At 42.2% G+C, this 27,881-nt stretch overlaps 1 protein-coding gene across 28 annotated transcripts in view; it reads left to right on the top strand.

Moving 5' to 3' along the window:
* Window positions 1-27,881, top strand: part of LOC119456284 (neurogenic locus notch homolog protein 1-like) — a 183,577-nt gene that overhangs the window by 121,606 nt on the left and 34,090 nt on the right. For 20 of the 28 annotated variants that reach the window (XM_049669689.1, XM_049669662.1, XM_049669672.1 and 17 more), the window contains 2 exons: window positions 18,645-18,760; window positions 23,018-23,064. The exons of 3 other annotated variants lie outside the window; for them this stretch is intronic. In XM_049669689.1, coding sequence (XP_049525646.1) covers window positions 18,645-18,760; window positions 23,018-23,064 — 163 coding nt within the window. Of the gene's footprint in view, window positions 1-7,077; window positions 7,210-18,644; window positions 18,761-23,017; window positions 23,065-27,881 lie in introns of all 28 variants that reach the window. 5 more of the 28 variants (XM_049669663.1, XM_049669682.1, XM_049669675.1 and 2 more) reach the window with 3 other exon arrangements.

The raw sequence follows: 27,881 nt of genomic DNA, 5'->3' as shown, positions 1-27,881 counted from the left end.
CCGCAACCCCTAACTTTGAACTCCACGAAAAAGAAAAAAAATAACCTCGCATATAACCCGCACGCTTATCCGAAAAAATGAGGACTAGGAAGTTACAACTATGCGCAGCCATCATTTCGTTTTCAAAACAAATTTATTTCAAGACGACCACCGCAACGTTGTCAGCGCTGTCGTCCAATTCACTGCTGCCATCCGAGGCTTCGTCGCCGCTCTCGAAGACGTAATCGACTGCTGAACCATCTCGCAACAGTTCTGTTGCAGATTTCTTCAGCAGCTGCTATGATCTTCAGCTTCTCTTTCACAGCGAAAGACTGCCGCCGAGACACATTCAGGCCAACTGTGCAAACTGGGCCTACAAGAAACAGCACCTGACTCGTGCGAAAAGCGTGCGAAAAGCACAGAACACCCATACCAAAAAGCATTTTTCTTCCTCCATGCCGAAAAGCATGTAACCAGACTATGAATGTGGATCAGGCAATCACCTGTGTTGACCTCTTATTGGCTTAACACACGTCGATGTCGATAGGCATGCGGACAATGCGGACTCTGCACAGCAGGCCGCGCGTTGCCGTGAAGCCGACCCCCACCCCCTCCCTTCGCGAATATTCGCAGATAACCCCCACCCCCACTTTTTAAGCACTTTTTTTTTCAATTTTTGGTGCGGGTTATATGCGAGAAAATACGGTATTTAATTGGATACCGGGACATTGTGATATTCCGGGCAACACAACGTGGCCGATGCAGCAGCACGACAAGCACATCGCAGAGATGATATGATTTCCTTCCTAATATGAAAAACTGAACAGTGCTGCATTCTAAAAGCGGCATCATTCAAAATATGTAGCAAGAGGTAGTTTGACCAAAATTCCAGTTCTGGTGTTTTTTACTGATCTGATAGTTCAATTCAGCATTGCATTCGCTTTAGATATAAACATAGGAACACGTATTTGTCGGTTACTGCTGGGCATCGCCTACATAAAACACTTTTTACACAGAATTGGCAATGCTGCAATTCCTCATTGTGATTGTGTCTTTGTTGATAAAAACATAAATCACCTTTATTTGAATGACCAAATTATCACACCAAGATGCCGACCTAAATCATCGTTAATTGTATTAGACCGTAGACCACTAAGCTTAAAGAAATTGCTGGGGCCGTGGCCAGCAACAGCCATCCGAAAAGGCGCTTCATAGCATTAACATCATTTCTAGAAGACATTGACATTATTGGCCATTAATAACGCGTGTGTGTGTGTGTGTGTGTGTGTGTGTGTGTGTGTGTGTGTGTGTGTGTGTGTGTGTGTGTGTGTGTGTGTGTGTGTGTGTGTGTGTGTGTGTGTGGTGTGTGTGTGTGTGTGTGTGTGTGTGTGTGTGTGTGTGTGTGTGTGTGTGTGTGTGTGTGTGTGTGTGTGTGTGTGTGGTGTGTGTGTGTGTGTGTGTGTGTGTGTGTGTGTGTGTGTGTGTGTGTGTGTGTGTGTGTGTGTGTGTGTGTGTGTGTGTGTGTGTGTGTGTGTGTGTGTGTGTGTGTGTGTGTGTGTGTGTGTGTGTGTGTGTGTGTGTGTGTGTGTGTGTGTGTGTGTGTGTGTGTGTGTGTGTGTGTGTGTGTGTGTGTGTCAGTGCATATTGAGCGTTCCTCTCCTACATAAAAACTAATACGCAGTGAAAAAATTCCCCCCATGAAACCCGAAATTCTTGGAATGGTGCTTGTTTGTGACTGCTTTCACAATTTTTCTCGCGGTGTTCAGTCACACTAAATTTTAAACAAATCTGGTAAGCTATGCAACTTAACTCATTCCGTTTTATCGAGAAAATGAAATAAACTTCACAAAATAAAAGTTCAGTGGGCTGCGTTCCTTATAAAATCATAATTTATACTCAGGCGCACAACGGAAGTTCTTATACTTGGGATTATGCACAGGGAGCGTTCGTGTTATTGACACTATACATGCGTAAAGGAGTATATTTGGTGCCTATATATACCTTAAATGACAGCTTTAGTGCCTGTTATAGGTACCTAAAAGAGCGTTTTATTGTGTCTAAAGATCCTATCTCTAGCGATAACGCGATTTTGTTGTTACTGTGTGTTGTATACTCGCATAGTTGTATTTTCTATGTAGTATGTACCACCTGTTAAGAAGTCAAGGAGTAGCGAGCGCCGTATTTCTGTGCCATCTCCTTATATCGTCTCAAACAAAAAAAAAGGTTTGAGCAGGGTTTGAACTACACAAGCGCAGTATTTTCCTTCTTGGCAATGAGCAACAGGTAATGGCGATAGCTAAAGGTGTATGAATTAGTCCACAAAATTCAGACATACGCGCAGCAAAAGTTGGCGCTGTAGGGACTGATGCTTGCATACGTTGGTTGTAGCAGCTTGTTCTTTCTTCAGGCGAGCATTACACGCTCTAAGTGCGTGCTTCCATTTTTCACAGAAGACGAGCGTTCTGTTACTCGTACATCTCATTCTGCAATCAATGCACCTTTGGCTGTCTTAGCTACAGTTAATGAGTGTCCCGTTCCTCGCTCGTTTCAGCAGCTCGACACCAGCGTTGAGCTTCAGCGTTGCAACCTTTTGGGGCAGCCGTTAAGCGCCCACCTCTCCCCCGGTCTTCTAGCGCGTCTTCCCACACATAGCAAAAGTTGTAATTCTCGAACCGACGCTTGCACTCATTGGTTGCCGCGTGTTCTTCCTTCAAGCAACCACTACGTGCTTGAAGTGCTTTCATTTTGCACAGTAGATGGGCGCCCCATTCCTCGTGCATCTTGTGCTACAATTGACGTCATTTTGGCCCTCTTAGCAAGAGTTGACGAGTGTCCCGTTTCTCATTCATTTATACAATTCAACACCTTCATTGAGCTTCAGTCTTGCTTAAGTTTTGCTTCCGTTAAGCTGCCACGCCACTTTCTCTGCAGTCCACTGGCACTTTTGTGACATGCTGATAGTGATTGCCGCTTCTTGACATGGTGTAGCGGTAGCAGTCACAGTGCCCTCTTTAACAACATAACGCCAACGTCCCTTGCAGATATTTCCCTTTAGTTGCTTGTGATGCATAGACAGTACTAATACACACACACTAAACGCTTTTCTTTGAATGTATTGAGGCCACTCGCATCAATTCCAGGTAATTTTAAGCCTCTAAAGGCCCACTTACAATGCGGTTCAACAACCTTTATATAAACGTGCACACATAAATCATACACGATAATGTCCTTTTAAACTTTTGCCCCCTAGTTTAAGTCTTCTACGATATGATGACATCTGTTTTATGAAGTTCCGGCACCATCTTCTACAAGCAAGGAGGCCCGTAAGATGAGCTTGAAAACACTTACAGTAGAATAGAATAGAATAATAGTTTATTAGGCCATTTACAAAAACTGATATAAGCACCGAGACTAAAGGCATACAATTTTGCCGGACGAGGCCCCGTGTCCCTGAGGTGCACTCGCACAGTAAACAATACAGCTATTACAGATGGAAATTCGAGGCAGCTGTCACAGAGTTAGAAGTACAGTGACAAACAGTAACAGCAAAATCGTAAATTATCATACTGTGAATATGATATATTACTTGCAAAATAACAAGTATTGTATTATTAGACATTTAAAAAGCTTAATAGCTTTTTTATCAATAGACACAACGTATACAAAAGGAAACAATCAATAAAAAACCTGTTGATGTCTTTGAGAACCCTTCTTAGTTCAACAGCGCTGTACAATAAACCACGTCTCCCTGAATTTGTAGGTACTACATTTAATAATTTTTGCTTCAGTGCATCATGGGGATTGGGAATTTCAGTGAAAACAAGCACAGAAATCTTAAGCTGCATTGAGTGTGGAAAAGACAGTATCTTCAATTAAATAAAATATGACATGGAATTTTTATTTCTACAGATATGAGCATGTATTGCTTAGACAGGTATACGTAATAAATTGCACGCGTTGCGCACTTTTTTAGTATGTGAAAGGCAGAAATATTTCACTGTGATGCACAAAACCAAACCAAGAGACAATATTGTAGTCGGGACTGTATAAGGATGTGATTTACATATACATACTCACTTTTGATTTTAAATCTATGAAGATGAGAAGGCAGACCTGCAGCTTCCTCACTGTATGTCTACCTAAGTCCTTAAAATCGCAACATTCACATTTAAATACTTATCAAAAACAACGCCAAGTAATTTTTGTTAATTTTTGCGCTCAATATTACTGTTTTACACCTATGGCAGAATTGATGGCGAATTTTTTGCGGGCAGTAAATAAAACATGTTACTTTGTTTTCAACACGTTTAATTGAAGCTGTTCAGCCTTTTTTCAGCGGCCCAAGTGCTGGAACCATACGTTACATTGAACTTCAAGGTTACAGCCATTTTAACTCGAGAAAACAATGTTAGCATCATTTTCATATAAAAGTACATGTGTTGTAAAAGACATAACCGGTGATACATACACACTAAAAATAAAAGCGGCCCGTGCGTGGGTGCTTGGGGCACACCACGCCTACGACTCCTGCGTTTGTGCCGACATACTCACGTGTGGAGGCCTGGTTGATCTGTGCAAAGGCTGGCGCTATTAATAAACTTTATCTTGTTCTCTGCTTAGGTTTAGGTAGTTTGAATATTTAGTTCAAGTAACCCAGGTATCTTGAATGCAATATATCGAATTATCTATCTCATTTGCTAACTTTCTTACCCACCCCTTGTGTAATACTACTCATCAAAGCATGTGAAGCCTAATAAATAAAAGTATAAAGTAATAAGGCCTCTACTTATATGTCTCTCATTATTTTCCTTAACACTGATTTTAGAAAAACATCATAAAAAGCAAGACAGGTAGATTTATTGGTTACAGGTATTAAAATACATAATTTACCCATAGTAAAATCAAACACGACACAGCAAGATCCAGGCAGAAAAAAAGCATGCATTTGTCTGCTTGAATAATCATGTTTAATTTAAGTTCCGGTGCACTAGATGTCATAATATTCATAAGCCAAGGCTTCACGCAATATTTGGAGTAGCAACTTTAATACAGCATGCTCGAATCGTGTGCTTTTTCTACCACTGAGCTATGTGAGGTTATAGATGCTAAAAATCTGGTCCGGACTACATTGCAGTAAAACAACCCACAGTATGAGTGCATTTTAATATGGCATCGGTAATGTCCAGCTTATTAGGCTATGTCTAATCGCCGTTATTCGCCTAAACTGAAAACATATGATTCAGCACATCGTGCAGCTTGCCGATTAATGCTGCTGTTTCCAAGGAATATTATTAATATTAACATTTATAATAATAATAATAATAATAATAATAATAATAATTCTATGCAGTGCAACATGATCGCATCGCCGACACATGCAGTAGATGTACTCTTGATATCAACACGTGCATGCCCCATGCAGTTTATGTCGTGCTGAAACCTTGCAGAGTGTTCGTGTTAAGCGAGCATAAATAGTGTCGTTTTGCAGAAGCCAAGTAAGAAAGGGTAATCCCTTAAGCAAATGTATTTAAATAGCTGAAGAGGAGCTTTTCAATCAGGCAACTCTCAGAGATCGCATTTGTTGACTATGGTCTTAAATTGTTGGTTTTCTTGGCTTTATGTCATTGTCACAGCAAATAAGACGCTTGACTGTTGTTGAAAGAAAGGGAAGCTAGTACACTACCGTATGTGCAAATTATTATAGCCATAGGTACAAAAAAAAAACACCAGGACCGCGCGACACCCGCAGCACGGTTAGAGCGTAAGCTGAAGGAGCTGCCTCCTCGAAGCTCGCTGCAATTGTTTGAGGATGCCTACTGCAAGTAGCGACCACGGAAGTAGGTGGTGTAATGTGCGTGCATATATCGTAATACAATGCAATATTAGCTTCGATGAGGAGCCGCAGGTTCGATGAGGACCTGCGGCTTGTGCTGCTCTCTGCACAGCGGTCTGTTGAGCCCGACGTTGCCTGGCTGCAGCCGCTCGCGTAGCTCTACGCTTCCCTTCTTCAGCACAAGGTCGCACTTAGTGAGGATGCGTCATCACGTGCATTCAACAGTCATAGCAGTCTGTGCAGTCCTATCGCGACTATGAAATCGCCGGCGCTAGCCGTGCCACGCAGTCAGTGCGCATGGTTGACATGGCGTGACGCCTGGTGCTATAGTATGCGACTGTAACTACGTAGCTGCACACGCGACATCTCACGCAATATCACGCCTCTAAAGGGCCTCCGTTCGAAATTTATTGCAAGCGCTGGCGTGGTTGAGCCGTACGATGCTCGACTCGCGCTCGATACCGGGCCGAACGTATAAATAATTTACTTATGATAGAAGCTAGCTGCTATGGACACTGGCGGAGATTGCCACAAAAAACGGTTATTGGATTGATCATACGACAGCTTACATAGTACGAGTAAACAATTTTGTATCTCATATTTTGCTCCATGCATACCTCAAAGGAACCCTGGTGTATCTCCGGCTCATTATTATTTTTTTTTGCGTTAGATTAAGGTCTACGACCTCTAAATCCTAAAAGAAATAGTGACATGCCTCACAGCGTCATGAATAATTTATTATAATAGCTTTTTCTACGGCCAGCTACAGTTTGGTTTCCCAAGAGGCGACTGCCACGATGTCAAGACGCAAAAGGCGGTCACATATGGAAGTAGAACTTCCCGACGTCTGGCCCTCGCTCCCGCAGGCTCGGTCATCCGGCCTGCTACCATGCCATGTTGCTACGTCGGGCGTACAATGAATAGTAGTATGTCGCAAGTGACCAAGCGAGCCAGAGCGAGGGTCGGAACTTCGCAATGTCTTGTACCCACGTAACTACCTTCTCTGTCATGACGTCATGACAGAGTCACCCCCTGAGAAATGAAACTGAAGCTAGCTGTAAAAAGCTATTGTATTAAATTATTCATAGAACTCTGAGGCTTTTTTTTTGCATTTTTTCTGGGGTATTGAGGTCTCGCATCTTCTTTTCATTGCAGAAAACTAATGTAGAAAATGATCGTGATAGTACCCTTTTCACTGCCTTTCTTTAAGGCAATGTGCCACGACATACGCCTCAGAAGATAATGCCATTCAAATTTCGCTTCAGATACCTGTCCACAAGAAAAGGTCACAGAGTGCGAGAAAATTCCATACAAGAAGTGCGGAATTCATAAAGGAAAATTCGAATGTGTCTGCCAACAAGGACTCAAAGAAACCGACGATGGCCAGTGCAAGATTGGTAAGTAGAAGCCCCTTCCCCCGTCTAATCTACACTATTATAGAAAATGATACCTGGCAAAAATGTGTCGCTCTTTTCTTGCAGAAAAACCTAAATTGTTTAAAAGTGGATGATCCGTTTCTTGTAAAAAACTGATGCAGTACAGCAATTTGTCAGCTCACGATGCAATGAAAGCTTGTTTGCCTTTTCAATTAACGTTAAGAACCTTTATTATTTTATACTACATGACTCACTACTTCAATGCATTGATGAATGCATTAATGAATTTGGCCCTTCTGAGTTCCAGACTCAGTCTGGCATCAGTGTCAGCGGCTTTTTAGAATTACTTTGCTTTTATCTTCAATCGACGTACATCTATTGGGATGGTAAAGCAGTGTTGCCAGGTCGGACGAGGCGGCGTAGCCCAAAGTTACAGAAATTGTAGCCCAAATGTAGCCAAACACAAAAAGCGAGCAAAATATTTCGTAGCCAAATGTAGCCATTCTTGTTTGCAGTTTTATTTGTATAAATTTTCACATTCAACTACGGGAATCCTTTTTTGCACAACCCGTTGTTACCAAATGTCATTGCCGCCATGACGGTCGACATCACGCTTGCACAGAGAACACTTTTTGGTTAGCCCCGAAAGCTCTCATGTTCCAGCGAATCGCTGCAGAGGGCGAAATCATAGTGCTTTTATTTTATGGCAAATAGAACTGAGTTATTATTTTTAGTTATATACAGTAAAATAACTACGAACTCTGTTTTTTAGCTCACGTGAGCGCAAACTAATGTTCAGCTCTCACGTGGGCTCTCACGTGACCCATCCCCCCCCCCCCTGCCTACGGCGTAGAAAAACTTGAGCTGTCCAGCGGTCTGCGACGGTGACGCGCCCACGGCTTCTTTTTTATGAGCCAAAACCAGCGAATCACGCTATGATATCTGGCGTTATTTGTCTCATCATCCTATCTTTCTCGTAAATTAGCTTGGCCCGGGTTACCTGGGACACACTCTATCTAGTTTTCATTTAGGTCAACCTGGCCGCCATCTTAAGTCTCTAGCACGCCAAGAACATGCGTTAAAAAGAAGTGAGAGACAACAGATATGCCACACGCTGTCTCAATCACTGTAAGCGAAGCTTTAAACGGTTCCTGCGCAAAACAGCACTCCAGTGTAAGAAGCGCACAGTCGTTTGCGGCGACGAGCACGTCCCGAACGTAACTCGCTTGGAATGGCCAAAGCCGCAACGGCTCACGCAGAGAAAAGGTAAACGACAAATTGATAACAGTGGTAATCCTGTGAAAACCGGTTCTGTCAAAAAGCAAACCATGTTGATAGCTCATATGCTAATAATTACTGGGGTTTTACGTGCCAAAACCACGATATGATTGAGAGGCATGAAGCAGTGGGGTCTCCGGATTAATTTTGACCACCTGGGGTTCTTTAGCGTGCACATAAATCTAAGTACACGGGTGTTCCTACATTTCGCCTCGAGCCAGCAGCGCGACACCTCACCTGCTAAGCTAACACACTGGGTGATGTTCATGTGACGTGGCGCACTGATGGCATCGTGGCAAATATGTTTCGATATTAGCACAATAAGTGCCTACATCTGTTACGTTACGGGCAAACCATCTATACGTAAACGCGCCAGGACCCACTTTGGGCTCGGGGTCTTGCTCCCGTTCTTTTTATACTTTCTCGCATACTTTCTCGCATGCTTGACCCACTTCCCCATGGTTCGATTCTCCTTTCCAAGGAGGATTCGATCTTAAGTTTAACCTATGGGAATGAACCTCTAATGTAAGCACTCACCTCTCAGGAAAAGGAAAATGGCAGTAAAGCTTAGCGTGAGAAACGTGAAGCAGGTCGAAAAATGTGCCCGGCGTGATAGTTGACCAAGAAGCCATGACCAGGAACATGCTGGAGCGTGTCATTTATACCCGTGCTTCTTTCATGTCGGCGCCACGATCGCCCGACCCTATTTTATTGCTCTCTGAGCATAGCGATGTTAGTACTACTGTGTACTGTTAAAACCCCTCTACTCCCAGGCTCATCCCAACGCCCGGGGATCGGGTGTCTCACGGTGAAGCGCGATGCAAGTTTAAGTACATCAAACATCAAAGCCACCGGCTCAGACAACGGCGCAGAGAATGGAGGGGGAGGGGGGGGGGGGGGCGGAGGGCGTTTCGCGTACGCACACACGCACAGGCGCACTGCCGACTCAGCCAGCTAAAACATTGCCATCGAGGTATGTTTCTACTCGATCAGAGCGACCTCTGGAGCATTGATTAGGGCGTCACTTGTAGCCCAAACAAAGCCAAGTCGCAGATTTTCAGTAGCCCAAATATAGCCACGTAGCCAACTCGCCCAAGTCGACGCCAAATTTTTTTTTTCTGTAGCCCAATTTGGCTACATATAGCCAAACCTGGCAACACTGTGGTAAAGCTCATCTTCAAAAAGAAGGCATTTGCATCAGATCATGCATCGCTCCTATCATCAGTGATTTGTTTTAGCAAAACTTGACAGATCTGTTTCGGATGCGTTCATTAACAATAACGTTTTAGCTGCTTTTAGATATGTTGGCGACTTTTTAATTTTTCTTAACACTGATGCGAGCTTGTCCAAGTCTGATGCTTTTTTTAGTTCTGGGCACTGTGATCAAATGGTTTAGACCACTTGAACTAACCCATGGATTTTCCGAGAATGGTGTAATAAGGTTCCTTGATGTTAAGCTATTTTTGCACGAAAGCCATTATTGCTGGATGTACTACCCACGTGCTAACAAGCCTCTTCTTTCTTTTAAGTCCGCGCATTCTAAACGTGTAAAACGCAGCATTGTTCGTTCATGTTTTAATAATTCCCTAAGAAGATCCTCCGAACACAAAATGTCCGACAGTTTTCGTGAGCAATCTGAAAGGTTAACTTCGACAGGCTACCCAATCCTTGTGGAGGTTTTTGTTGCTGAAGGCCTGCTGCGCAGATCTTTGTCAGTAGTGAATGTAAATCTAGATTAACCAACTCGGGATAGGCAATAAATCGCAGTAATTCCGTAGATACATAGAACCGCGCATAATCTGAAAAATGTCGCTCAGCGTGTAAATGTCAAAGTTGTGTTCTCTGCCCCGGAAAAATTAGGTAACCTATACAAAATGACCGTCCCAGCATGTAGGCCCAAACGAGGATGCCTTATCGCACACCAAAAGAAACCTATAGATTGCGCAGACAACGTCGTATACCGATTCCCATGTCTTGTGGCAAATATTATATCGGACAGACAGGCCGATGCATAAATGAAAGGCTGAAGGAACACAAGTACAATTTACACCGCGCTAAAAGGGGATGGTTTTCTGCCCACTGCTGTGCACGTGGATGCAGCCCAAGATCTTAAAAAATGTAGTATCGTCTCAAAGCACAGAGACCGTGTTACACGTGAGATAATCGAAGCAGGAGAAATTCTACGTTTGAAGGATGGTTACGTCAGTACCTCCTCTGTCGCTCTCACTGACGAGAAGATCAGATACATCGGGCTATCATCACGTTGAATTTTGTGTGGCTTTGTCGTGGCGTTCTGCGCATGGTTGGTGTGCTATTGTGTGACTATATAAACAGCGATACTTTCTGAAAAGAAAATAAACTGTTCGAAGTCAGCGCTATGTTCTCTCTTTTGTCCTCTCTGGTGGCCTTGCGCTGTTAATCTGACTTTAAAGACTTACGGCCGCATATTCTCTTGTTAAATTTAGCAAGAAATAGAGAAACCTTTCGTGAGACATTTCAGAATGAGATCTAAGAACTGAATGTTGGCCTGCTTTACTAGTTTTCTAGTTTACTTGTTTTCTAAGTTACTAGGTTTCTAGTTTAGGTTACTAGGTTTTCTTAGGTTTTCTAGGTTACTAGTTAATTCTAAATTAGAGCAGGGATGAATTTTGTCTGCAACAAACAAGTGAGCGGCACGAAGCAAACCTCTGGCTTGCTATATGTATTCATAATCAATCTGAACGGGTATTTGCTTGCCGCAGAACTTATTGAAAAAGTATGGTCCATTGAGACGTTGCCTTACTCGACATATAGGCCGGAGGACCGGCCTTTCTCAAGACTTGATAAAAACCGGTCCTCCGGCCGAAATATCGAGTGAGAAGACGTCTCAGAAACGACGACGGAATACAGAATTCAGTCGTCAGTCAGCGCTGGTTTGTGTCTCCCTTCTTGTCTTTCGTGTTTTTTGAGCTATTCCCCTGTCGAGTATGTACCAACTAGCCCAAGCCTCTACGGTCTCTCAAGTTATATGTATATATATATATATATATATATATATAGCTTATGCCTTTAGTATAGTTCTTGCCCCCCTCGCCAGTTCTCAGTAAACAACCCTTATATGTATGAGGATTTTAATAGTTTGTTACATCGATATGGCCTTCACAAGTGATCAGAGTGAGTGTATTAGTTTTATTTAGACTGTTTCATACGTTCCTTTAAATCTCATCGCAGTTATACTCTAGTCACACATGCCAGCTTCTATTAAAATTTGTTCGCAAATTTAATGCAACACCAGATTTTTTCAGCTTTCCTCTATGAAACATGCATGAAAATTAACTGAGGTTCAAAGCAGCCCCTTGCGTTCGAATTGGACCACTTCAGGAAGGTATGAGTAGTATCTGTTGTATTAGCTTCGTTCACAAGCCCACAACATGCAGTGGCATTGCAAGTTGCTTCGATGCGTTCACTGCTCCGTCATCGAATCGTTCAGCTGACCACGTTTTATGTGAAAACTTCAGTGTAACGTGTTGCGAAATGGCGTGCACAACTCATTACGACGTCAGTAAAAAGAAAAAACGCCGCAATGTAGGGCAACATGTATTTTCACCTTTTCAACAAAATCACACAATGAACCTGTGGTGTTCCCATTATATCTTATGATGGAGCAGGTGGCAACATTATTTTTTGATTGCTTATAAGAGTACGTTGCAAATCACGGACAGATATAAGCTTTTCTTAGCTTCAGGAACAGCCGTAAGCATAAATGGAGTGACACTGGAGATGCAGCTCTTTCCTTAAAGCAGCATAGAAGTCAACAGCCAATCCTATAAACATTAAATATTTACTGTAAAATATTTTAAAACTTTATTTTCATTCATTTAGCGGCAAAACGTTGGTTATTACCTCAGAATGCTATGAAGACTAAGCTTCCCCTTTTTAGAATTTTATGTTGAAACCTAAGCACTGATATGCCAGTGTAACATTCCGAATTTCAAAGTATTTTCACGTATTCGGCCTAACTTGTCGCAGGTGAAATTTACAAAGCTTGCTGGGTTGACTTTGATTTTATTATATTTAACTAGACTCGAGTAGATGCAGTCAAAAACCAAGGCATTAGGACGAACTGGTACAGGAACTTAACGTCGCTGTCTCCCACCCATCCCTTGTTTTATTGCGATAGCAATTATGCGGACACTCCAGGAGCATTTTTGCCGTCGCCGTGCTGTTCCGTATAAAGTCCAACAGCGATAACGCCGTCGCCACGCGCCACATGTTGTGTGTGCGAGTGAAAGCGTGTCAGGCGAGCCGACGATCGCGGTTTAATCTCGCGCGCTCAAGGAAGCAAAGCGGGGATGAAGCCCGCCGTTTCCGTCGCGCGCAAGTCACTGGGGGGAGGGGAGGTACGGCTGCTTACGGCGTGGCCGCGCGGGGGCCCTACCTAGAAAGCGATCTGCGATGTGGACAAAGTGCGCGGTCGCGCGGGCCTCATCTTCAAAGCGATCTGTGATGTAGACAAAGTGCGCCGAGCGCTGGTACCTTCGTATGCGCTCTACGTTCGAAACTTAGTTCGTGTTGAAGTGAGATACAGCAGCCCGAAGGTCAATTTGCTCGCTGCTGCAAGCGCACTTCCTCACTCCAGTGTTTTGACCGCGAGTTTCTGCAGTCACCGAGTGAGATGTGCTCATGTTTACCTGTGTGCGCGTGACACCATGCTTGTCTATTTAGTTAGTAAGAGAATGTTTACAAGTTTATATGGCCGATAAAACTATTATCCTTACTTCGTATAGCTGTCTGATAATTTGCTATCGCAGTCGATGCTTCGTTTTTCGGGAAAAACTGCGACTTTTTTTGCATGTTGTCTGATTTACTAAGCCCCTGCTCTCGATAAGAGTAGCCATTTTGCTATTCAGATGCGCACTTCATTGTTTCACCTATTTAATGTCCTTTTAATGTACGCACTTAATGAAAGAAAAGTGTGGCGGTCCGGGACATCCGCAAAAACTTATTATGGATTGATGGCCATCGCAATCTATGGAATTCAATACACACTCGTAAACTAATATTAGCCTGCCTGGAAAAATATTTATAAAGATACGATTTCTATCTAGTGCACTGCACAAGGCGTCTTGATCAACATTTTAGAAATTTGCAATCATCCACTTCGAGTGGATGTATATTGAAAAAATCCAGACTACAGCCAAATATTTGTTCTTCAATGTTCTCCTAATGCACTGTCAATGTTTTTGTGTACCGAGATATTATAAACAGTGAAGAATCAATATATGGCATATCCGTTAAAAGATGGGGTAAATGTATCGGATTGTTAGAATTGCAAACTAAGGTACAGCAACGCACAGACGCTAGCGGTAACAAGCATTTACAGGGTGGCTGCCGGATATCCTACTGGAAATAATTCACAAACAAAACAATGCCTTCATGACGTCCCTGATGAGGTCAGAAGGTAGAGGAAAAGGGCGCGCAGCCGGGAGGAGGAGGGTTGCCGCTGAAGCCCTCCTTTCCCACTTCGCATGCTAGCGGACAGTGTTCGTGCTCTCTTGCAGGTCCGCTAGCCGTGCGGCGACATTGGCCAAATCGCAGAGCAGAACCCACTGAAGTGTGTCGTGTATTATTAGGAAGCGCTTTCTTCCTACCAGGTTTACCTTGGAAGCTGCTATTCATTTTCTAAACCACTGGGACATTGCTCGTACGCACAAGTGCCAAGCAATTATATTGAAGAACATTTATATCGCGAACCGTTGTTAATTACGAATATTCGCAGTTAATATATTACACTTCGTCATTTCGTGAAAGTAGTCGCTTTGAAAGTCCTAACTAGCGCTTACGTTTAGGGCTACACTTCAACTAGCCCACAGATATAGTTGGGGTAGCATAAAGAAAACTTCCTGGCACCATCAATCGTAAATTTTGTTCGTGTGTTGTGAAGTGGATCAACTAAAACTAGCCGATTTCCCGGCCAGCCAAAACTCAAGACAAGTAAAAGTTGAACGCTTTTGTTTTTATTCGCACATTCGGTACTGGAAAAAGACTGACCTCCACGGCGTGGGAAAGTGACAATCTACAGAAGCAATTTTCATTCACAACGGAAATTCCAAACCAATGCAAAAATTATTAACCACACGGCTGCGTCTTTCTTTTCTGTTTTTAGTACCGAGATATTATAAACAGTGAAGAATCAATATATGGCATATCCGTTAAAAGATGGGGTAAATGTATCGGATTGTTAGATTGCAAAACTAAGGTACAGCAACGCACAGACGCTATGCGTTAACAAGCATTTACAGGGTGGCTAATTATAGGGAGATAGCATTACCAGAATGCTAGATGAAGATGAACAAAGCAAGACGCTTTTCGATGCATTTCACTTTTCAGGTAATACACACATAAAGTTCATAAAAGTAAATAAACAAATTATTTAAGAAGTAAGCCTGGAATATACAGTAATATTTTCAACACACGTCCGAAATGAATCACAGATACTCAACATTTGCTTCCATAAGCAGTTTATTCGCTTTGGCGGACACAATTTTCGTGAACCATTAAAGTCATCAAACATATAACTTACAAATTATTAACATTATTGCTGTCACAATTATGATATATGTTTAAAATGAAAACGTTTAAGGCTGTCGTCTTGAAGATAACTTCACTTTGATTCTCCTGGAGTGTTTCTGTTTTGAGATAGTCATCAACAAATTTGACACTCAGTTAGATCCACAACCATAAATGCAAAATCAGCTGTGTCAAACTTTATGTCCGAACAGAAGCTTTCCAGGAGAACCAAAGTAAAGTTGTTATCAGGTACAATTACCTTAACGTTCCAAATACAAACATGTACAACAATCTTAACAAAAAGCCAATTCAGAAATTTTGTTACACAATTATGCGTTTTTGATGACTAATTGTTCGCAAACATTATGTCCACCAAAGCACATAAATTTCCGGTGAAAGCAGACTGCGTAGCTAGCATAGCGGTTTCATTAAAAGTAATGTTAGTTTAACTTCGAAGATCCTCTAGATCGGAAACATGCCAATTGGGCCAAGTGTAGTGTGAAGAGACAAAGAGTGGTCGGTCAGTACTCTAAATATGTCACGTAGCTTGTTTTCTTGCTCAACAGCAATTCTGGTGGTTTCCCAATGTAAGGCAGCACAACAAACATCTCAAAGCCCATCTATAGTAATTCGAGTGCAGGGAGGTCTTTCAAGAAACAGATAATGTAGTGCACTACATAAAAAAGAAAGAGCAAACTGTGTTCCCAAATTTTATTCAGTTCCACCGCTTCAATGGGAAACGGTTACAGGGCTGGCCAAATAACTTTCTAACAGCCTTCTTTTTCTTCGTATGTTGTATTTATTTATTTATTACAGCGCTGCGTGGGTGTCGGATACTTTACCACTAAGCCACGCAAGCGCTTGCTATCACGCAGCAGAAATATTCCCTTTACACGCGCGGCGCGCAGGCGCAGATGACCCGAGCCTCCGCAAGTATGGTGGCGCCATCTAGTTAACGTGCCTGCAACCGCCGCGTGCGACGAGATGCGATTCACACGAGGCGCACAATCAACGCTATCCCGAAGTTAGATGTGCGCCACGTATTCTGGGTACCTCTTCGGTACACGTTATGGCGTCTCCTCGCAAGGTACAAACCGCTGCTGAAGAAGCGAATCGTACAGCTAAGTGCGCGGCTACAATCAGGCATCATTGGGCTCAGCAGACTGCTGTGCAGAGAGCATTACAAGCCGCAGCTCGCCGTCGACGCCGGGCGGACAATTCAGATCGTTCTCGTCAAAATCGAGGCGAAAACATTTTGCCGCGAAGACCTTGTTGTGCGTTGTGCCAAAATTGAAGCTACTCTTGCGCCGCTCAACCAGTTTACGCTGTGACTGTGCTGCATGTGCAACGCAGGCCTGTGACTTTCAGCTCTCTCATTTGCTTTAATCATGCGCCTGGGATCACATTTCTTTTTTCTACGCATAATAAGGGAAGTTCACGGGAGGCCTCAACCAATAAAATCAAAACAAAAAAACAATGCTGCCACACTAGAAGAAGTTAAAAAGAAAACTTGGTCTGCATGTTCAATTGCTTTATGGTGACATACAGAAATTTCCAGCAGTAGCGGATGTATTAGTGTATCGCACATTTCTGCTGTTTGCCTGAGCACTTGCAGGCCATAAAGTTTTTCTTAGGTGGCTTCACGTACTCGAAGCAAGCCAACCATTGTTGCAGTTCGACTTGGTAGAAGGCCGGCCCGGCCAGTTGGAGCCTCAAAAGACATTGAAAGAGCGCTATCGCCTGACTTTCCACATTGTAGTCTGTGTTTATACTGCATGGCACATGTCACCATTCTTCTCGCAATGCTTTGCATGTGACACTTCAATAGCCGCAAAGATCTAGACGTTGTCATATGTAGTTCACCTTGGCAGAACAGCTACCCGCTGACTCCACCCTGCTTACGAATGGAGAAAATGGCCGCATCCCTTCGAACACGTAACTATTTTCAAACGTTATGCCGCTATAAAAATTTCAACAGGACATTCCGTGGGCCACCTCCTGTAGGCTCCCAACTTCACGTTGCATCTTAAAGCGTACTGGCTTTTACTATGTGAGCTCTACCTGCACCAGTTTTAAAAGAATTCAAGGAGCGAGAACGAATTTCCAAGGTGGAGAAGCCGCAATCTTCGGAGCTGACAATTATTTCAAGGTGCATGTTTTCAAAAACAACAACTCTGCAAGGTTTCAAAAAAATTCGCCATCTTCTCTTTTCAAAGAGATACACTATCTTCTCTTTGATTTAGATAGTTTGTACACAATGTAACAGGCATAACCAACTAAGATGTGGAGCACTGTGAGTTAGGTTTGTGAACATGTGTGACAAAAAACGTTAGTGCTACATCTTCTTTTTTTACCAAGCAGCGACAGTGATAGGAAAATAGCGCAAGCACACAAAACCTTGAAGAAAAGCACGGAAACAAGCATCATTTCTTTAAAGGAAGAAGGAGGAACAGCGCATAAAATAAGCAACAGAAGGAAACACAAGCAGAAATTGTTTCAAATACACAAAGAAACCATACACAGTTTTATATTGCAACGGAACACTATTTGTGAATAAGGTCGGCTTGTGTATATAGTATGCACAGAGTATGCAGCAACACATGTGTCACCTTTGTGAGCTTCCATTTCAGTGATTCAGCAATTGTCTACATAGCCAGACCTCTTTGTCTTGGCTCTTTAAAATGTAATTTCACCACAGCAACCACAACGCAAAGTCTGCCCTGATTGTCAAAGCCGGAACAACTCCGAAATACTTGCTTGAATGAATAAACCTACTTTAATGCAAAATGGCCTAACGTCCTTATGAAGTCATAGCATACAAACACTCTAAGAGGTCTGTTCTGTTTACTACAAGCGAACCACAAAAATGTTCTCACTGCAGGAAACGACCTCAAGATTTGAGTGAGACATTTATTTCACTGAAAGATAAGGTGAAATTCTTGTAACTGTTGGAAGCAATCTGCTAGTTATCAGCCTTTCTTTGGCAAATAACTCAAAATATATTGAAATGCGGAGTTTAAACCCCTGCAACTATTACAACAAATATAGACGCTTCAATACCAGAAGCTGCATGTGGTAATGTTCTAAGGCATACAAGATCAAGATGTTAATTTCCAGCTAACATAAAATTTCATTTAAGTAATTTTCACGTAACCACTATTCAGCATAATTGTGATAATTCTAGAGTCAGATGTCAAGTTAGATTTGATGAAGATTTCACAATTTTTATATATATTTTTGTAATTGAGTTTTGAAGGTTATGCATCAACCCCATTTAGGTTTTTGCATTCTTATTCATTTTTTTATTAAATTTAGGCCCTCAATAAAAGTTTCTATTGAAGTCACTAGAATTTCACTTTTGTATTCGTGATGACTGTGGGTAAAATATTTGGGTACAGGATTTTCACAGTGCCACACAACAGATGTTTCTCTTCCAAAGTCTGCACATGCGTTTGGAAAAATAGATATTCCGCATGCAAACACAAATGACTGAAATGAAACTGCATCCGTATTATTTATTGATTGTTTTTTTTAATTCTTACTGTTCAATGTCACTGACAGGTTTTATCAAGTTTCAGAACTTGAATAAATTTTCGTTTACCTATATCTTATCTTGCTTCTCCTCACAGGCAGGAAGGTGACCGTTCGATTCAAGATTCCCAATTCCAATTCACGTCCTAAAAGAGAAACTGTCAACAAAAGCACTAAGCCTTGCAACATGGACGAACAGGAACTTGTTAAGATGGTGAGTTTGCTCATTCATTGCATGAATAACAAACTCGCTCATGAACACATTGTCTTTGCTCGACATCAACTAGAGGTTGAGTTGCCTTCCAAATTTTTTGGCAACACAGACGAAAGATGCCATATTGCTGCGATACACTTCGTCTCTAACAAGTGTCATCCTTTTCTTGTAGAATTTTCGCAATCATTCCTATCTTCGCAATGCAAACATGAACTGGTCTTTTAGTCATGTCAAGGTAATTGCACTTCAGGAAAAGTATATGCGCGAAGTAAAAATAGCGGACCCGACACAAAGCGCGTATTTTTACATGTCTAAGATGTTGTATGAACAAAAAATGTTTCCGCTCAAAATCTAAACTCTGAGCTTTTGGTAAAGACTTGAAACGCAATCTCGAACATTTGCCTTTGGACAGAGACAAATTTACATCAGCCAGAGAAGTTTTTCATGAAACGCCTTCAACTCTTACCGTAAAGGATCAAATGTTATTTTCGGTGCTTTCATGTTTTAACGTTTTCTTTTAAGGCGTGATGGACGCAAAGTATACCGTGATACAGAAAACGATAACCTTATGACTGCTGCTTTGAATGGTTGTATAGGTGTTATAATAGTTCAGACAATTTTTCAGAAATGTTATGTGAAACTTCAAAAAAGCACATAAAAACATGAATGAAAGTAGTAATTTCATATTTTTACTATTAGTACTGAGAGTACAAAAAAGCTGAAATATACAAAGTATACACCCACATGGCTCCTAGTTGTCAACTTTTGTAAGTCAGACCACGCAAGAAACTTATTATGCAGAATTGTTGGCGGCAGTGTTAGCCATAGCGATGCTCATATTATGCAGGAAAACAATAGCTTCACGAATGTGAAAACAAGTAAGTGTCTCTTGTGCAGTCAGCATTTGTATTTACTCATTGCAGCAGGCACCTTGTTCGTTTTTTACTGAATTCTTTAGGCTCGCAAAGCAATGGTCGTCAGGTCAGGGAGCATGCAGAAGCTTCTTCATATTGATTATTGCGGTCGATGAGCTTTTCCGTGCAAGCAAGCTACTTTAGCGCACGTACAACTGGCGCTGTAGGCCTACACGTGCTTTCTTCAGTTCCTGTACAGCAATGTGGAGTGCTGCAGACTATTGTACATTAATAAAAAAAGCACTTACACAGGCTGTGTTCAGACTATAAGAGGTTAAACTGCTAGTTGAGCTTCGGTTGAAGGTCGGTCTAAAATCGACTGTGTGCTCTTGTGAGAGCACACAGGCAAGGATTGCAGTAATAAATTGTAGATATGCGGTCAAAACGCTGATGGATAAAAGAAACCCATGGTGGGAAAAATAAAGTGGCACTTGACATTCAACTAACACAAATATCAATATGCCACACACTCATCAGCATTTACCTTTGTTTGAAACATCGTTAAGACAGCCTATACATCATATCGGAAAATTAGACAACCCGACAAACGATTCTGTCTTCACTCCTGCGGTCGTTTAAAAATGATTTTGCCGAGTCGATCATAACGCAAATTTTGACTTGTTTCTTTGAGGGAGTGGTAGGAGCACTGACGGCTAGTTTTGGCGATACCTCTAGTTGAAGTTAATTCCTCTAGACTCCTCAATCTACCAAAAATTGTCAAATATGACCAATAGTTAAAGTTTAGTCATCTCTTAAGAAGGTGACGTTGCTAGTAGAATTCCAAAGGATATGTTTGACGTGTGTAAAAACTGCCGATCAAATTCATCGATTTCTATAGCCCCGGTAATAAAAGAGTTGAAATGTAACAGTAAAATTTAACGATTTTACCTCTATTTTCACTAGTCTAGTACCAAATAACCTTCAGTTTCGTATTTTACGTTCAACGATGCACTAAGTAATTATCACTCTCAAGGGAAAATAATCCTCCATTGTCTATCTTCCAAATGACTTGGCACCTGGTTCCAATGACATACGCCTTTAACTACTCAAAATAGCAAACCCTGCAAATTGCCACATTTTATCTGCCCTTTTTTGACATTCTATTGATTGAATTTCAAGGGAATGGAAATCAGCTCGCGTCATTACAATGTATAAGTCCGGTGATCCATCTAAACTCTCAAATTACAGACCCATTTCATTAACCAGCACGTAACTTCTCGAACATATAATTTATTCACCACCCATGAAGTTTCTAACAGAAGATAATTTATTTTATAGCGAAGCTTTCTTTACATCTTCTCCCGACTTTCAAGGCGCCGCCGCCGCCGCCGCCGCCGCTGCTGCTGCTGCTGCTGCTGTGGTGGTGGTGGTGGTGGTGGCCGCGTCAAGACGTGGTTCAGAGCGTGAGAATAGATGGCATGAATGTGGCAGAAAGCAAAGACGAGCCGAGAAGCTCGTTTGGAGATTTATACCGCGTGGCATGTGCAGAATTCCATCTGGCGCTCCTGGGCGTCGCAACAATAGCCTATTAACTGCTGCAATTATCTGTGACCCCCCGTAAAAACATTGCAGGAACTGCAGCCCTTACCTACATTATCCAACCGTCCAGAGGGGACGATGATAGAATGGTAGAGACGAGGCAAGGGAGAGCAGGTAGAGAAAAGTTGGGACCGACGCAGCCACGAAAATAGTCAATACTAGTCACTCTTCGCTCGCAACTCGTATATATTGGGGGAAGGCGGGAGAGGGAAAAGGCGACACCGAGAAGGAGGAAACCAGTTTCAAGTTCAAGGTACGGTATGGCACGTTCCTGCTATTTCTGAAACATAAACACGATAGAATTTTGTCAAGCGAGCAACTGACACACGGCCAGTGCAGTAACATTTACCATCAACTCACTACTCTCGTATTGCACTAAACGCTGAAGGGAATAAACATTGACGTCAACATCACCTCTAATTACCGTCGATCAAAGCTAACAACAAAGAAAGCTTCGCTTAGGTCAATTCTCACAGTGCGTGAGATCCGCATATTTTTGTCAATGAGCATGTATTTCTAAGAGTCGATCTGGCGAAACGAAACAATTCAAATCAATTAATGACGCACACCACGCTTTTCAGTCTTTACGCAGAGTTGATGCGTACTTGTCGACATCGCGAAGGCTTCCTGAGAAAATCCGTCACTTGTGCCTAAATCGCGAATTGGCAGGTCTCAACACATATACGAGGATTATTACATGTATCATCAGTTGCAATAACTAACCCTACCAATTAGCTGTCACGAAAGAACATTTCTACCATTAATTCCCGTTAAATCTGAGTACCGCAGGGTTCCTTGCTCGATCCTATTTTGTTCGTAGTTCGTCACAATATTAATGATAATAGTCCCGTGTTCCAGAGGCATACATGCTGATGATTGCGTGATTCTATAGACAAATTACTAGCGCTATGGATACTACCTACTTAGCCTGATTTAGACAAGCTTAGTAGATGATTCAATGCGTGGCAAATATAAATTGACGTTACTACAACAAAGCCATTAAACAACAACATCTATCTAGTTATAACAACACATGAAAAGTATGCCCATAGTCTCAGTATGTACAGTAAAGTATCTGGGTGTAAATTTGTCATCCCGTCTGACACGGAACACCCACGCAGACGCAATAGTTAGCAAGGCCTATGAAACACAGCTTTCTAAGGCGTTATTTGCCTTCGGCTAAATCTGCCACTAAAATTTATGCTTATACCGCTTTGGTAGGCTCTAAAATGGAATACGCATACCTCATTCGGAATCCGCAACCCTCATTTAGCTTGTTTTCTTCTTTAGTGGACTACATTAAGAAGTTGTGTTACCTTGTTTTATTTATTGTAGTGCACCGTCCATGTAACACTCACGGGCTTTCAGGGTACTTGAGTAACAAGAAAGTGCAAAGATGGGCTTGCCCAATTGAATACGACAGCGATGTAACGTCTTCTTTCTATGTCGTCAAAATAAGTGTCTGCTGATTTCCCAGAAAGCATGACGTCTCGCAAGCCCTGTTGTGATTGCATTCATCCTGTATTGAAGTAGAGCTCTAAAATGAGACATGTAAGAATAGCGTACAGTGAAACATTTAAAAATGGGCAGTGAGTACTACAGCCCTTTCTCCTATGAATTTAAGTTTCCAATTTCACGCAACAAGAGAAAGAAAGACAGAAAAGGTTGAACCAATTTGTCATGTAGGTACCTGGTACAGTATGTTTCAAACCATTTTATGCAGTCATTGCATAATCAAGTTAGCTGGAGCTGAACATAGTGGTACAACCTCCTGTTTGATTTGCTGTTCATATCTATGTTTCAGGTGAAGGAGAACGTGCCTAACGTTGACGAAAGTACTATCGTGTGCAAGTAAGTGAAATTTACATTTTGTTTCTGACTTTATTATGATGCACGTTATAATGCCTTACTGAGTTGCAATGCTGCCTGTATTTTCCTATGTTTCGGTCAGTTGTATTCCGTTACTGAACATAGTCTTTTTTGCATTACTTTCGTTACTAAAGGTTTCTAGAGGTGTGCGAACAGCAGTGCCAGATGTGAATCGAATTGAACGACAAATATGTTTCGAACAGTTAGCGAATAATGTACGAGATTTCTTACGTCCGGGTATTCACAACAATAGAAAGTGTGTCATTACACTGACATTATAAAGCATGCTTTATCAAAGCACAACGGGGCCAACAGGAATAGCTATGGAAATTGTTCTAAAACTTAGGGCTATTCGGAGCATACCCTGTCATGCGTTATCATATAAAGTTTATAAAGGTGAAAGTTTGGCCTAAGTAATATCTTGTATACCTTCGGAACTACACTAGGCATGCGCGTCGCCTGCGGTGACGGCAGAGTGAAAAAAGCCTTTCTCTCAAGTTCGAATGGTCATGGCAAATGGTGTCACTATTGATTAAAGCATGTTACAATGAATGCCGTATCTAAACAACATTTTATTGCGAGTGATCATGTTTAGATAGAAAAATCTGGCTGTCTGAGCAACGCAGCGCGCTGTAGTACATTGCGTGCACTGTGAATGGGAGGCATCTTTGCTTCAACTTCATGCTTGATCATGTATAGTCGAAGACATAAGTTTAAAAAAATATTCGAATTTTCGAGTGGCGACTATTCAATTCAACGACCCAATCAAGTAGTGTCTATTACTCGTATATTCGAGGACTGAATCGAATACAACATTCATTTCGTTACTCGAAAGTTTCCAATATTCGTACACCTGTATAATATTTCACATATGTGCTGTATTCCAGTTTGTACTAAAACCAATTACTTGTGTTGCCTCATAGATATTATGAATTGCATAAATAAATACAAATGATGCGGAGCTCCAGTTAGTAATATACGTACACTTCAGTAATATTTCACTGACGCTGTTTTTACCGTAGGGCAATTGTGTACCTGTCCTTATGGTAAAGCAAGTGTCACCTTAATCAACTTTTTTAATGTAATACAACAAACACTACATTGAAATAACACCTAGGAGAATGTTGATAATCTGAGAAACCAGTGAGCGGGAAACCATATTCAACTGGAGAAAAGAAAACGTTTTTTTATTGTTTCTTTCATGGAATTTTTAAGAATATCGAAACTTCATTAAAATAGCTCATTTTTATTATTCCAGTGATAAAACTATTTTTTACTTAAGTACATGCGATTATTACGCAGAGAACGCAAAGAAAATGGAATGAGCGCCTTTTTCTCATCTACGAAAGATTCCCAATCTGATAACTGAGAAAAAGGTCACTCAGTGTACGAGCCACTCTCACTGGACACATTCGCATTAGAATCAGTCGAGGCTCCTTCCAAACTCCAATTTAGTTGCACGTAGACGAGTTCTCGAGCTCGTTTATTTGTGAGTTCCTTGCCAAGCTTGTTAAGAACATTTCTAAATAAAGACCAGTTTAGTTCAAAACTGGCAGATGGTGAAGGTATCTGCAGCAGCCTAGACGCTATAGGGGTCAGCGGCTGATTAGTGCAAAGGCTTTGCCATCATGTTGACGTTTGCGGTGTCCCAGACGCACGTTCTGGGCAGAAACTCAGAGGGCATCCCATATTTCGCTGTTTGAAAGTTAAGCTAAGTTTGACAATGAAAGCGAAAGCAAATGATGAAACTTGAAAACTGTGCTGCAGTTTTCTCGTCGTTGTCGTCGTCACTTCTAAGATCTTATACTGCGCCGGCTGCGCAGCAGAAAATGGCTAGTATTGCTTCGTGTGGAAATACTTTTCTGTGCTGAAAAAAAAACATTTTTCCCAGTATTTCCGGGCATTTTTCCCGGAATTTACATCTCTACACTGTACACATCCTGTATGAGAACACACAAAATGCAGTGGAACTGTATTACCAAAATTAACATACATTTTGCATGTGATCGTGCGAAAAATCCGAAATTTAAGTAGACGGACGGTACAAGATATAGGAAGTATGTTAAACAAAATTATCATTTCCGATTTATCGCTTTTTTTTTTCTTTTGCTACTCTTCCGAGTAAATCACTCGTTCTTTCACACTCAAATTTCACAAAGATGTATCCTTTTATGGTGTGTTTGTTCTATGGCGCGTCTGGGTACAGTATTGTCCTGTTTCATTTGGAATAAATCGAAAGTGTGCGGTCATCTGCGGCTATCTGCGGTTATTCCCGATAAGACAATGTTATTTTTCTCATAGATAAATGGATATTATGAGCATCCCCTATGAAGCAGGTTGGCGGCTTGTACCAACAAGCTTGTTAACAATGGCACCGTCTGTTGACATATTAGTAAGCATGTAAGCTTTCTAATACGTCAACTGATGTCATGCGCTTTACTTTGGTATCGTTGTGTAGAGGAAAGAAGCCATTACTTGACCATGCATTTGTCGCATGTGCAGACGGCGCCCTTGTCGCGCCACGCATGACGCAATCGGAGCTAAATGGGAGCTCTACAGTACGTTTGTCCATCCGGGCAGAAATGGTCGCGTTTGAGAACCTATGCCATAGAAGATATAATTTATCAAACTAAAACTTGCGTTCATCAGAGGTTATAATACCTACGAGTGTGTGCAATATGTTGAATTTTTTTTCATCTTTCCAACAGACGCAGCTTACAGAACTGCGATATCTGTTTTTGGTGCAAAGTTACGGATTTGTGAAGTTTGTGCATTTAGTTTTCAAGCTTACCAATTTTTAGCTATTTTATTGCGATAGCAATTATATGGACACTCCAAGCGCATTTCTGCCATCGCCATGAGGTTCCGCATAAAGTCCGATGGCGATAAAATCCTCCCTGCGCGCCGTACGCTGTGTGTGCGAGTGAAAGCTTAGGAGGGTGAGTCAGCAATCGCGGCTCAATGTAGCGAACGCCATGGGAGGAAGGCAGGCCGGAAGGGCGCGGTCTTCTTTCGCGCGCGAGGCACGGGGGCGAGGAGACGGAGAGGGATGGGGGGGGGGGGGGTTGCGTTCTGCCCCGTCGGCTGCTGCTTACAGCGCGGCCATGCGGCCGCCATATCTTGAAAGCGATCTGCGATCTGGGCCAAGTGCGCACCCGCGCGGGCCTCATCTTCAAAGCGATCTGCGATGGGACAAAGTGCATGCGCCGAGTGCTGGTAGCTTCGTATGCGCTCTGCTTTCGACGTTTAGTTCGCGCCGAAGAGAGGCAAGAGACAGCTTGAAGGTCAATTTGTCAGGTGCTGCTGGCGCGCTTTCTCACCCGGCGTTTTCACAGCGAGTTACCACGGTAATCGAGCGAGATGTGTTCATGTTTACCTGTGCGCGCGTGACACCGTGCTTGTCTATTTAGTTAGTAAGCGAATGTTGACAACTTTATACGGCCAATTAAGCCACTACCCTTGCTTCGTATAGCTCCCTACTAATTTGCTATCGCAATCGATGCTTCCTTTCGGGCGAAACTGCGACTTTCTTTAGGTAAAATATTTCAGTCCTTAAACGAAAGTTCTGCTTCCTACAGTCACTAGAATTTAACTTTCAACAAATTTCAATGTCTAGCGGTCATCTTATAAAAGCATTTCTGCGTTTTGGATGTATTTGAATAGCTGGCATCGGAGTTCGCCCTGAGCTGAAGCTCCTTCTCAATTCCTTCTCGTGTGCTTCAACACAAGCAAAGTCATCACATGCACAACATCAGCATAGCATGTACATAATGTAAATATGCAGGCACATAACATAGTGTCTACATTTATGTACCATCACAAAATGGCAACACATTTATCATTAACACAAGCACCTACATCAAAAAAGCTACATGTGGACCTATTCCCACAGTGCTAAGATCCGCACAACATTTTATATTTGCTTCGTTATAGTCATCCTCATCAAATTTATATGTACCATAAGATGAAGGACTGTGCTGGATCAGCCGACTCCAAATCCCATGCTTGCAAATTTTATTATTATTATTGTAAAGCGCCTTTTATTGTATTTTTGAACGCTGCAGGAGAACGAGGAAACAACTTTATTAAGAGGCATTTCGGGGCTTGTCGGCGGCGACCTCTTCCGCCCAGGCAATGATTCCTTTTTGCAGCTTTTCTACTGGGGACCGTATTAGGGTCTCCCATGTCGTTTCTGAGGGAGCTGGCAGATGCTCTCTGGGTGGGGGAAGGCCCTCGCATTCCCAGAGGATGCGTCTTTGGAGCATAACTGCGAGTCGGCCTAGTTGGAACAGATTCATTTTCTTAAAATTTTTGTGCGCAAACAAACAGGGACGAAGAAAAGGAGAATACAAGGATGAGCGCTTTCTAACAACTGGTTTTATTTTCGAAGAACCACCTGCTTTGTGTTCTCCTTTTCTTCGTCCCTGTTTGTTTGCGCACAAAAATTTGTGCGCAAACAAATTCTTTGGTTTGCTATGGCATTTTTGTCGCAGTTTTTGCATATCGGGTCAACCTCCCCATCTGTGAAGATCGCTAGCTAAGCGATGAGGAGTGGTAAGGGTGTTAGTTTGAATTCGGCAGAGGATTGTGGCTTGCGCTCTGGTAAGGTTGCAGTGTGGTATAGGGTATATTCTCCTGTTCTAGTTATATAGGTTGGTAAGTTCGTTGGAGGAAGTCACTACCCCTCCCATTGGGGGGTACAGTTCGAAGGAGAGCGCGACCTGGTTTGTTAACCCTCGGGCCACTTTATGCGCTTCCTCGTTGCCGCGATTTCCCGAATGAGCGGGGACCCAGACAAG

Source organism: Dermacentor silvarum, chromosome 6 (genome assembly GCF_013339745.2).
Source record: "Dermacentor silvarum isolate Dsil-2018 chromosome 6, BIME_Dsil_1.4, whole genome shotgun sequence".
Lineage (NCBI taxonomy): Eukaryota > Metazoa > Arthropoda > Arachnida > Ixodida > Ixodidae > Dermacentor > Dermacentor silvarum.
This window is presented reverse-complemented; position numbering and strand designations above follow the sequence as displayed.